The following is a 12554-nucleotide window of genomic DNA, read 5'->3' as shown; positions in this document are numbered from 1 at the left end:
GAATGGTCTATGTTCTTTTGGGCAGGTCTTTCAGACATTATTTATTAAATGTCTGCGGTACAAGAGTCCCACAGTGATTATAATTTTGTCATCCATCCATCCACCTGGAGGGTTTCCTCCCGTGCCAGGATGTATTCTAACCAGACGCCTTGTCCACCTTAACTGACTCATGCCGATGTGGAAGAGCACTGACTCAACTCTAAGTCTACTCTAAAATTGGCCAGAAAACCCCGATCGGTGCATCTCTTTGTTTTAAGTCTGTTGCTTGTGATGATACAAACTCAATGTGTCAATGGAAACGGCTCCAAAAATAAAACTGACTCAACCCCACAACAAATTTATAACATTTTCACAAATAATAATGTGTTCTGCGGGTGCTGGTAACTCTTCATGGCTCCAGGGTGTAATTTGTACAAATGACAAGTGGTGATGAGAATGGAAGGAGGGCCACAGAAAGATGTTTGTCAATTACTCTGGCTCTTACAAATGTCACTGCAACATGCACATACATTTTAAGCATAATTACTCGTTTTCAGTTCAAGACTATATTTTTGCATCATTGTTCCAGTTGTCACTTTCCCCATTCTGTCCATATTTAGGTCACTTAAAGAAATGTTATACATAGAAGAGTGCTTCTCAAAACCTTTCGGATTGTTCATGAGTGGCAGCAGTGTGTTGTCCAGAGAGTAGCAGGTAACACACTAACTATTAAAGTAGTGTAAATGGCTTGTAGAATAAGCTGTAGATGTGTGTGTCAGTTTATTGCCTCCTCATGTGGGTGAATTTCCTCTCGCGTATTTGCTAGTACACGCGACTATCCTAGTGAAGAAGTGTAAAGGGATCGTGCAGAATCAGTTTGGGCAGTAAGGCAGCACATGCAGGAAGCTGGTCACAGGGATGAGGAATCAGGGGGATGGTGTACCGTATAGTGGTGGTATCCATAGATAAATAAACACAATACAGGAGGTGGAGTGTGTCTGTGCATGTCTTTATGTGTGTACATGTTTATGTGAACACCTCCATGAGTATCTGGTCTCTCAGTTACTTTCTTTCACTCTCCCTCTCACTCTTTTTCATCCGTTTCTCGCCGTCGTCACTCCCGAGCACTGCGCGGTGCCCGAGAGCTCGGTTTCCCATCATGGGTCCTGCGGTTTCTCCCCTTTCGGATCTCCTGGAGGTGCTTCCATTTCTTATTGGCCGGTCGGACAGCAGGACCCAAAGGTACGATCTCCTTCCTCGGAGACTCAAAACTCTTTGACACCTGGTCGGCACCAGCATGCTTTCGTGCCCAAACTTGCTCACAAATCTGGTCAACAGTGCTGAGGTTAGGGTGGTCCACCAGCTGCATGAAGTCCCGATACCAAAGCTTTTGATTGGTCAGTGAGGGAGCACCTCCGCTGCGAGGATCTAATCGCACAGGGGAGTCGGAGGGAAGATTGGAGATGGAGGAAGACGTCGATGGTACGACTTCTAAAGTGATTCCCAGCAATGTCTGGGTGAATCCGTGCTCCATAGCGTGGCATTGGTAGACACCGACATCTCTCTTGAGAACCCGACGAATCAGTAGGCCCCTGTCTGTCTGCAGGATACGTTCATCGAGACGTACCTAGAGTCAAAGATATGATTCGGTTCAGCTCGGACAACATGATTCTATTTGTCTGTTGAACTGTCTCTATGCGGCCTGGTGTTTTTGTTCCCTGAGGGAATGACCCACCTAAATTTTGTTGCCAATAATCAAATGTCCTCTGTCTACAGAGAAAACTGAGGCCCTTTCTGTATTTAACCATTTCACTCCTGGGTAAAGCAAATGAAAGAGCTACCAACTATGGAATATTTCTTTATCTAATAGCTTTCTCTCCAAGATCATGCCACAACAATACCTTCTGCTATTTATCTGTATGGATAGAAATGATTGACTTGTAAAGTGTCTTAAGATTACATTTGTACAGAACTGGTACTATGGAAATAAAATGTAATTACTTTCTTAGCACATCTAGTGAAATTCTTCTTTGCAAAATAGTTCAACTCATTCTGAATCGATGGAGTGTTTTAGAGCAACAGATTTCAAGTTTGTTTTTGTTTTTTACAGTGTCTTAATTAAACACTAATATAAAATCCCTAAAGTAAGTCATGCCACCAGTTTTGGTTCTTTGTGTGATAGTGCAAATTGTGAATCATTGTTAGCAGCAATATTTTGACAGATTCTGAAGAGAATAAAAATGAGCGTGTTTTTCTGATCAGTAATTTAGGTAATGCTCTTATGAAACCCAATCTGGTCAGTGGCCCCTTATGGGTAGAGTTACTCTAATTACATTTTCAGCTGTCATGGGAGATGAATCATCCAAAAGTCATGAATTTGAGCAATAAGAAGAAAATAATGAAGTGGATAATCTGATAAAAACAAAACAATACGGTGACCTCAGACAGCATCGTTACAATGTGCCTTCATCCCCAACTCGTCCTCAACCTTCGCACTCTCTCACCTCCTCTCTCGGGTTCTGTGGTTGTTTCTGATAAGTCCAGGTGACTCTGGCCTGAAGGGATTTGGGGATACACTCCAAGAAAGTGCTGCTTCCCTCAACTCCATACAGCTTCCTCTCTGCAACACGATGCTTGTGGTGGTCTGAAGGGGGCAGAAGAGACAAAGATATAATTATAGGCTTGCTATATTTCATTAAAAAAGAAAAAAAAAACACAGTCTAGAAAATATTTGCCTTTCAGTACCTTGGCTTATGTTGTTTGGAAGGGGCATTTAAAAAAAATATTTAGACGTGACAGTTCTTGTACATGATAGGAAAATGTATGATTCCTCTATACAAGAGCATTTCTTCTCATTATTTATCAGAACTTGGTGAATTGACCCAAATATTTACACATGTTTTGACTTCTAAAGTCCTAACTTAATGACACCTTTTGTTTCTAAGCCTTGTCTAAAACGAATGAAAGAAAAAGAAAAACTATTCAATAAATACAGAGGATAAAACTTTAGCAGCATGGTGCTTTAAGTGGAAACGATTTGGTGTAACCTGCCAAACAGACTGACCAGCCGCTCCAGTCACATCAGAGACAATTGCGCTGATTTTCATCAGTTTTACTCGGCCTGAATGCCACATGATGTAATCTCATTACCCAGGAGCTCTTTCAGCGGGAGTGATTAGCCTGATTTCGTTGTGGTGTAGAAACACAGAGAGGGGCTGAATGCTCTCTTTGTGGTCTGAGAGGACAGATGTCACCAGAGGTGAAGCGTTTTGGCTGTTTTGCCATGAAGACAGTAAGACGTCACATACCAAGACTTTCACCATGTCAACACAGGAAAAGGCACAGACAGTGTTCATGAGAACATGTAGAATTAAAACCTGCTACATTCTACATTTTTTTGTTTTCTTTTTTCACACAAATTTACCATAAACAAACAGGGCTGTAACAAGATCTTATAGCACAGAAACCTTACAATACTAACACTCAGTACATTTACTGTGTTTTTCACTCAACACTGTGCAGTTGCTATTAGGCTTAGGGGTAAGAAAGGAAGGAGTTCTTTAATTGCCCTGTTGTGTTGACAACATCAACTAAAGACTGATCATCAGCACTGATAAATGAAGCCGTGACCTACATTTATCTTTAATGTAATTTCAGAAAATATATATATATTAAAAAAAACTGCATCAGCTGGTTGAAGTTGGAACTTTAAACTGAGTTCAGAATGTTTATATGATGAACTATGAATGTGAATTACGTAACTTTGACCTGACCAAACCCAACACAGATCTAGTTTAACGTAAACTGGTGCAAGATTGGTCACCAGATTGCCCATCAGCGTTCACTTCCTAAAGCATTGAAGAAGCTCACACCAATTTCAAAGCACCTATGAAGCAGATTTTTGTTAGTGTGACAGAGAAAAAAAAACTGTGACAAAGTGACCAAATGTACAAATTAACTTTAATCACACAAATAGCACAACTGACTAACTATTACCAGTTGTGCAAAAGTTGGTTTGTGATTCAGAGCCTCCTGTCAGAATTGAAGGTCTATTTTTGTTTTCAATAAACCCTGTAATGTATTTGATAAACTGTGATTCAAAATATCTTGACTTATCACACCTGAACTTGGCAACTCAGGACTGAAAAAGATTCTTTATAAAAACAAAGAATAGAGATTTCTAAAAGCTTTAGTCCTAAAACAGAAAAAAGAGGCAGCTTAATGCACTTTAGTCATCAGGATTAGACAAGCAAAGCACAATATATGGACTTAAATGGGGAAGGAGATATTCTGCAGAGCCTTGTAAATACTTTTGCTGGTTAATGAAACCATAATTCTATTCACGGAAACAAAACAAAAAAATGGCGATTAATAGTTTTCCTGGAAATATTGTAAAAAAATATCTGGTCTCCTCTTGAACCCATTATTCTACATCCTCATAAGCTGAATGTATCATTACACTTCTACTAATAAAATTTAACTGGGCTGCATTTTACAGTGCGAGTGTTGTAAATTTACCTCCTGAGCAAAGGGTGTTGGGGTCCCCGTTCCTTACATCCTGTCGACGGAAACGTCTAAATGGAATATATAAAAACAAAAACTGGTTATAGTCATTTCCACTTTCTGTCAAGACTTCAATTTCTTTACAGCTACCTCTCCATATGGTACGTATGCCGTAGACATTTTGTCACAGACCTCTTTGTATTCGGTAGGTAACGAGTACAGGACGTTCCGTCCCAAGCGCAGTATGGATCTCGAGCCAGGCAGCACTCGGCGCATGCCTTCCCATAAACACTGCACCGGTGAAGAGGGACTTGGGCGATTCCCGTGTCCGAGCCGACGTACAGCTGTTGCTGTGAAAACAGGCAGGGGCGAGATGGAAACGTTTGACAAAAAGGCCTAAAGAATGTCCATTTATCAGAATAGAAAACAGCTGGAGTTCTCTGTCATAAATCAAATCGTTTATATCTCTGTAACCGTGACGACTGTGGTAATTTATGACGCCTTTAGGTGATTTGAAGTGAACTTTCTGTAACCATTCCGATTTAGTGTTGTCACTAATCACCTTCTTTTACTGTTTGTTTTTTCAACACATGGCCTCGAGGGTGGTCATGTTGTTAGCATGTTTCTGAACAGGAGAGAGTCAAAGTAAACTTACCCGTTTGGAAGAGATCTGCATGTTAATAACAGATGAGGCATCCTGAAGAAAAGAATGGATTAAAAGAAATATTAGTACCCTTAAAGTAGAAATAAGCCCTTCGTTTGTAGCAGTTAAAGACACACAAACATTTTTAGAAAGCAGTATTTCAAAAACTGCTCTGTAGAAACAAGAAATGTTATTATCATATAAAACGACTGTAAAAAAGGTGAACATTCTTACTTTTTGCTTTAAGCTTCTCTCTACTTTAAAGCACAGATATCAATCAGCGTTAGAACCATTAAAAGCAAAGTTTTTTTTCACATGTTTACACATTCACTGCCCAGCTTGTAAATGTAAAACATTCTTGGGAAACAGTTGTTGGTTGAAAGGGATAAGAATAATATCTAACTGAATGATCCAAATATTGTTACTGTTTTGTCAATGTTTTTTTTTCTATTTCAACACTATTGCTAATTAAAATATTCTTTTAAATTGCTGGGTAGGGTGCCCGTCTGTTAGATCTCCAAGCTACTAGCTCTTAAATGACCATTCTCCTGATTTCCTCCTCCACACTGTATAAACAAGATCATAAATTGATTTGTTGTATTTTAAATCAAATTTTCAGTTATTTTTTTTTTTTACTTTAAGCAGCATTTTTGATTGTCTTGACTTTGTTTTTCATCATATTTAATGTCTGTTTGAAGACAATTGAAAGTAAGTTGGGAAATGTGCCTTTCTGGTCACTTAAAAACAGTGGCTGCATTGTTTTCCTATAAATTGCTGCTGAACTGTTTCTGATATTTCATCTAATAAAAAATTAGACAGGTTAGGCAAAATCATAAAATGTGGTATTTATTTCTACTTTCTTGTACAACACGTTGAAGTTAATTTAGTTCTTACTTTGAAGACCTCCAGCTCTTCCAGTAAAAGTTCTTCCATGTTGTTCCAGCTCTCCTTGGGGACACTGATCACCTTTAGGACTGTCCCTTTGTCTGAAATGCCACATGCTCATTATCTCCCCATCATTTTCATTTCACTAAAGAGAAAACGCAAAGTGAAGGAGAAACCGTTCACGAACCTGTTCCGATGAACATGACATCATACTGCCCATCAGCAGCATTGACTCTGTCCACGGCGATCTGTGTGAAGCTGTACTCCACGTTGGTCCTAACGAACACAGGCCGTCGATTCATGGGGTACACCGGGTTGTACATCAGGGGGTGGTGACGGGCAAACTGGATCACATCATCTGGGAAACCTTTTGTGGATTCAAAGCTCCCAAATGTCTTACTGGGACACTAACGGAAGGAAAGGAGAAACACATTTTGTAGTTTCCAGAACTTGCTAAAACATGAAAATGAAACTGCTATGACTGAACTCATCCGTTCCATTCAAAAAATATTTTTGCCTTTGGTTTTATACAAGTGGAATAAAACATCTGACTCATCAGTGTTTCAGCTGGTTAAGAATGCACCAAGCCCCGGTTGTGCGGCCGCATTGAGGTCATTATGGTGTGAGGGCTGTCAGGGACTTGGAGGAGATTTACTCCAGGTCAGAGTCCAGTTTCTCTCTTTAATTAAAATTCCAGCTCTGGATTTTCTGAATACTTAGGAGCACTTTAGCACCTTGAGACATCTTAGCTTAAAGCTAGCTTATTTCTTCTTATAGGAAGAAATCTGACTCATTCACTTTGGTCCAGCCTGACCGTAAGCCTTGCAAGCCTGTGGGATCTGTATCTGAAATCCAAATCAGTAAAAATGCAGTTTTACATTATTTCTGTTGCATTATTAAAGTATAACTTGCCTGCTAACTATGCAGTATGTCTGGAGCTGTTGTGGCCTTATAAAATGAAGTTCAGCATGAACAAATCCTGCTGACTGAAGGCTTCTGTGGTTGGTGGAGTGTCAAACCCTCATTGATTGGGACAACTGTGGAAATGTTTTGCACGGAAAACTGGTTTTTAGCACCATACTGGGTTCTCTGAAAGTACTGCCATTAAACTGTTTTATTAACATTATTTCTGTCACTGGCATTACATGATTTTTTTTTGGCCAGAGTCAACCCTGATTTGATTAAAAGTAAAAAAAAACATGAAGACATAAATTTAAAATTAATTTAAAAAGATGCAACATAAGGATGGAGGTGTACTAAATTTTAAGGAATAACCTTCTTAAGAAAATTGGCTTTAATTATTTTAATAACCTGCTACGATTGGACGTTATTACAGTCTGTCTGCTGTTTTGTCAGTTATTAACATACCATTCCTGGGCGGGGATAGGGCACTTTTCCCTGGAAAGGGACCCATTGGTAGTTAGGCCCCTCTTTGTGTGCAAAGGGCCCCAGGAAGGCCCTCCGGATGTCATTCATGGAGTAAAGACACACAGCTGAGCCTTTAAACACACTGCTGCTGGGGGAACAAGAGGAGCAGGGTTAGATACAACAAACACATGCATGACATGTATGCACTTTGCTTCCTCGCCGTTCACTTTCCCTAATGCACACCCTCACACACTCACTCCTGCGCATAAACAAACATGCACATGTGACTCGACTCTGACCTGGAAGTAGAGAAGACAGTATAGACCAGAGGGTTCTTTTTGTCCCTCGTCTGCAGCAAGAACACGTCCCCTGAGGACAGACACACACAGACAGCCGGGTCAGGTGGCGGTAGCCCAGAGGTCAAAGGTTGGGAAAAAGATAAACAAAGCCCTATGGACATGTCTAACCACTTTAAAGAGACATTTCGCTGATTAGTGGGGGTCATGACATGAAACAGAATCCACCACTCAGTCTTGCTTCTTGAACAAAGAAGCCTTAAAATGTTACGATTTTATAGAAATAAAAAAAGTTTACAAACTAATGAAGTAATTTTTTTTTTTAAACAGATAACTCCTATAGTTTACCAACACAGTTTCACACACAGATTCTCTCTACTTTTGGCCTCAGGTGCAGTCCCAAGCTCATCATCTAGATAAGAGACTCATCGTTCACATGGAGAAATGTGAATGGCAGGTGCAGCCCGAGGCGGGGTTAGGGTTTGGACAAAGTCTTCCACTTAGTTAACCTTTCCTTCCGTCATGAGATGAGCACAAAGGGAGGCCATATTGTGGCCCGCAGAGAGTTTCAGACACTTTATCAGTCACATCTTAAAAACTCCTGCAGCAGCTGGAAAAACCACATGACAACAGGTCTGAGAAAAACATTACATAACAAAAAGTCTTTTGGAGAAGGAATTTTGGAGAATATTGAATATTATCGTATAACAATTGATGAATTTAAAGCATATTTATTGATGTATTACATATTATTTGGTTAAAATGTAATAAAACTTAATTCATAAAGTTTTTTTTTATTATAATTCACATTAAAAGTAAAGATGCTGGTTCAGACAGTTGTTATTGTTTTGATTTCTTTCAATGATTGGAAATGGAGGGACAGAAATATCGTAAGACATACAAGAATCATCAATCCTACTGTAAATCTGCATAGCACTTTAAATTCTGCCGTTTTACTTTAATCTCTACTTTAATATGGATCCCTTAAGGCTAAACGCTGTAAATGCTTTTAAATCCTGGTGAATTGATCACGTTTTCCTAACATCTTCTCCGTTTACACCACCAGAATGTGTTTCTGGGTAGAGATCCAGAGGAAAGGGTCAGAAAATCTTCCAACTCCCCCCCCCCGTTTAGCTTTTCTTGAAGCCATATAAATAATCTTTTCCCTGAATTGTACAGCAGATATTGTCAGAAATGGAAACAGGAAGTATACATATCATTCCAAAGATTTCATATTTTTCCTACGCTGACTGAAAATCACTACAACAAAAGTTGAGGCACTGAAACCAGGTCAACCTTCTTCATGATTAAATTAACAGACCCGAACAGAACCCGAACTTCACATATATCTGTATGTTATATGATACTAAACCTAGAAATATCCTTAAATTTGTAGTTTCATTGGAGTACTTCTGCTCCAGTGTGTGCCCTGTACACTTACGCAGCTCGTCAAAGTACGTGTCACTGCCATCAGCTCCTGGTACTGAGCAGATCAGACGGGTCTTGAGGAATGTTGTCCATTTGTTCACCAGGCTTCTCTGTCCACCCATGTCATTCTGACAAAACAAAACTCAATTATAATCTGATTTTGCATAAACAGAGTTTTTAATCCCAATTTTCCACATTGTTGGATGTTGATTAAGTGACCTCTCACCCTGCATAACTGTCCAATGCGCGAGTAAGTGGACTTTCCCAAACCTTGAGCTTCAACCGCCGTCTCCCGGAAGAAGAAAAATATCTTGTCGTCGTCTGGATTTTCACTCTCAGGGACCCAAAAGGAGCCGACAAACTTTGGTTCTGGTTGGCGGAATTAAAGGCAATTAACACAGCCTCAGTCGTCACACCACGTTGTCCCATGAGGGCGCTTGATGCTTATTTACAAGACAAACAAAAGTACACGCACCATTGAGCCAACGTGAGTCGTGCTGTTCGGTGCGAATCGAGGGACGTTTGCCCAGACTTCTGAAGATGGTGAAGTCTCGTCCCATTAAGTCTGTGGCTACACCTGCATAAAGCTCATCACCTGGGAAACACAAATACTGGTTAGTCTATGCCAGATTCAGAACATGCATGATTTTTTTTTTACAGTTGGTCACATTGCAGCCATGAACTTCAACATGTTTTCAACACGTGACAGAGCAACACGAAGTAATTTGTAGTAGGACACACATGGTTTTCAATAAAAAAAACAAGTAAATAAAACTGGAGAGCATGACACAGTCTGTCTCTGAGTCAACACTTTCTAGAACCACAGTTTGCTGCAATTACTATACGATGTCTTTTGGGAGTATGTTCTTTTGTACAAAATGAGACTAGATGTTTTAAAAAAAAATAAAGGGTTCAGTCAAAGTGAAAGAAGAGTGACTGTAGCCCTCAATAAACCTGCCCACTAAACTTTGATCATTATGACAATAACAGGTTTTCTTCCGACTTGACGAGTATTTGGCTCCATCCATCTTTCCATCAACTCTTTCCAGCTTTCCATGATGAAGAAACGCCTACACCCAGCATAATGACACCACATTGTTTAACCAAGGAGGATGGAGTTGTCAGGCTGATGTGCAGTGTTAGCCTCCCACCTCACATACGTTCATGTAGGCTGAAAAGCAAACATTTTCTCTCATCTGACCAAAGCACCTTCTACCACATGTCTGCTTTGTCCTCTACGACTGTCAACGGGACTTAAAGTGTTTTTTTCCACAGTGGTTTTCCTCGTGCTGCTCTAGCATGCAGACCAGACTTGGGCAATGGAGAACTAATGACTGTGCTGTCAGCAGATTGCTTGATTTATGCTCTCCTCACGTGGCCCGTCAGCTTTAGGTAGCCACATTGTGATAGGCAGTCTTTCCATGTTCAGATTACTGACTGAACAGCGCTGTGTGAGACCCACAAAGCTTGGGATATCAGTCTGTAATCTAACCTTGCTTTAACTTTTAAATATTCTCCCTGACCTGCCTGGTATAATCCCTAGTATTCGTCCAGCTGTTTCTTAGCTAATGTTATCTATCAAACCACTAAGATGGTACTTACCTGTTTGGCTTCTGCAGGTTGCAATGAATTAAGCTAAAAGGTAATAGGGTCTACATGATTTTGTGTTGGTCTAGCACAAAACATTTTATTTCAATAAAATAGAGTTTGAGGCTGAAATTGACACAAATTGAATAAGCTCAATGTTTATGAGTGTATTTGTAAGGCTTTTCAATCACAGCCCAAAATATGAAAACCGGAGGTAGACCTAACCCATACTAAAACAATCAAGCGAATAACCAGATGAGAAAAGTTATATAGGTTCAGTTACCGATTAGCACAGATGCAGCGTTATGCCGAGGATCGTATGGACTCTTCCCTTTCCCGTCCTCAACCTTAGAGGGGTCGATCCTAAACACATGGTCCTGCCAGGGAACCAGAGCACAAAGAAAACGATTGTTATGCTACAGCAAGCAAGCTCACCTGTGAAGTGCCGGATTCGAACTGTAATGAAGTGTACTTGTGTTGGTTCGCATTTTGTTTATTCCTCACCTCCATCCTGTGTCCCACCTCCACAAAGGCACAGGTTGGGTGGAAAGCCCCGGTTCCACAGGCGTACAGGTGGGTTCGGTTGTAGTGGTGCACAATCTTCACGTAGTTCACACAGTCAGACTGAAACACACAAAGATTGTTCTGGAATTCATTTTGCTAGGAGCTTAAATAGTGATTTTTCTTTTTTGTGTCATCGGGTTTAATAATACTTCTCCTAAGCATCATGAACTACAGACATGACCACAGATTGCAGGTTTTTACAGGAAGCTGTACCAGGCGAAGGTTGGACATTGTGTCCTTCAGCTTATTGATTCACATTCCTCACATAGCTCCTCAACCTCTGTGCCTGTGACAACACGGCCAAGTTCTTAGATCAAACTCCAGCACACTGTTGTGACGCTCTTTGTGTCCTGGCTGAACACACACATGCCTGCAGAATGTTTTTATAAGAGTGTCTACAGCTATTCGTGCCCAAATCTGAATCCAAATGAATTAAAGTTGACAAGTTTACCTCAGATCTTTAGGCTTTCAAATGAAGTATTTAGTTGATAAAGTACAAGAATGAACTAAACTGAAAGGCAACTTATGGTAAACATCATTACCATAATCTTTTGCAACACCCGATACCTTCAAAACCACTTCTTGTCATCTTTGTCATCTATTCCTCTGCACATACGTTGCTTTCAGCATCTTGACCTCTTTCTGATCCTTCTTTGTCCTATCGGATAGCGTGTCATTGACCCCGAAGCACATCTGTCCATCTCAGAGTCACGTTACAGTTAGCATGTTCTCAAGGGACAGCTCATAAATGACTTATGGTACGCTAAGAGACTACAAGATACATTAACTGTGCAACCTAAGAGCAGTGAGTTCTGAGGGAGCTGGCCCTTAAATAACGAGAATGTGGACATAATAATGAGCATAACCATTATGATCATTAATGGCATTTTTCTCTAGGGGTATAGCATCATATGCTGATTTGATTTGTCTGTGGAAAAAAAATCGCTGCGCTGTATGCCTTAGCAGCAATAATGAGCCGGAAATACAAAGTGTCCACTGATGCAGTGACACTCAAAGCACTGGCAGCAAATTATGCAGGTCATTAGTAAACATACAATATCAACAAGAATGGACACTAAGAGAGGAAGGATGGAAGTTGGAATAAGATGTTGAGGTTTCTGGGAAATTTGTGTTTGAAACTAATCAGATGTTGTTGTTTTTTTAATAGTGTCCAGACCACAGCACTTGTTGGCTGAAGTAATGAAACCACCTTGGTTTAACTTCAGATTTAGACTTTTGTATTTTTGCACAATAGTCTGGAATGAGATCAAACTCTCAAGGTTCAAAATGCAGTAATAAAC

At 40.1% G+C, this 12554-nt stretch overlaps 1 protein-coding gene across 1 annotated transcript; it reads right to left on the bottom strand.

Annotated features, from left to right (window-relative positions):
- Positions 1-322: 322 nt before the first annotated feature.
- Positions 323-11484, bottom strand: LOC106943059 (semaphorin-3A-like). The gene is made up of 15 exons (XM_015026407.1): positions 11467-11484; positions 11194-11313; positions 10973-11066; positions 9578-9697; positions 9329-9471; positions 9116-9230; positions 7678-7747; positions 7379-7526; positions 6198-6417; positions 6020-6111; positions 5138-5179; positions 4675-4832; positions 4498-4553; positions 2484-2623; positions 323-1606 (listed from the first exon to the last, which is right to left on the bottom strand). Exons 1-15 carry the CDS (start codon positions 11482-11484, stop codon positions 1094-1096), a joined length of 2049 nt encoding a protein of 682 aa, XP_014881893.1. The 3' UTR covers positions 323-1093.
- Positions 11485-12554: the final 1070 nt, after the last annotated feature.

Source organism: Poecilia latipinna, unplaced genomic scaffold (genome assembly GCF_001443285.1).
Source record: "Poecilia latipinna isolate Pla-1442-1.1 unplaced genomic scaffold, P_latipinna-1.0 Scaffold4835, whole genome shotgun sequence".
NCBI classification, from domain to species: domain Eukaryota; kingdom Metazoa; phylum Chordata; class Actinopteri; order Cyprinodontiformes; family Poeciliidae; genus Poecilia; species Poecilia latipinna.
This window is presented reverse-complemented; position numbering and strand designations above follow the sequence as displayed.

Bases quoted from the DNA above. Each gene is read 5' to 3' on its own strand.
- LOC106943059 (XM_015026407.1), bottom strand. The intron at 11,067-11,193 runs GTGAGGAATAAA...GTTCCCTGGCAG, and splicing joins AGGTGGGACACAGGATGGAG to GACCATGTGTTTAGGATCGA. The intron at 7,748-9,115 runs GTAAGTGTACAG...GTCTGTCCTCAG, and splicing joins CACGTACTTTGACGAGCTGC to GGGACGTGTTCTTGCTGCAG.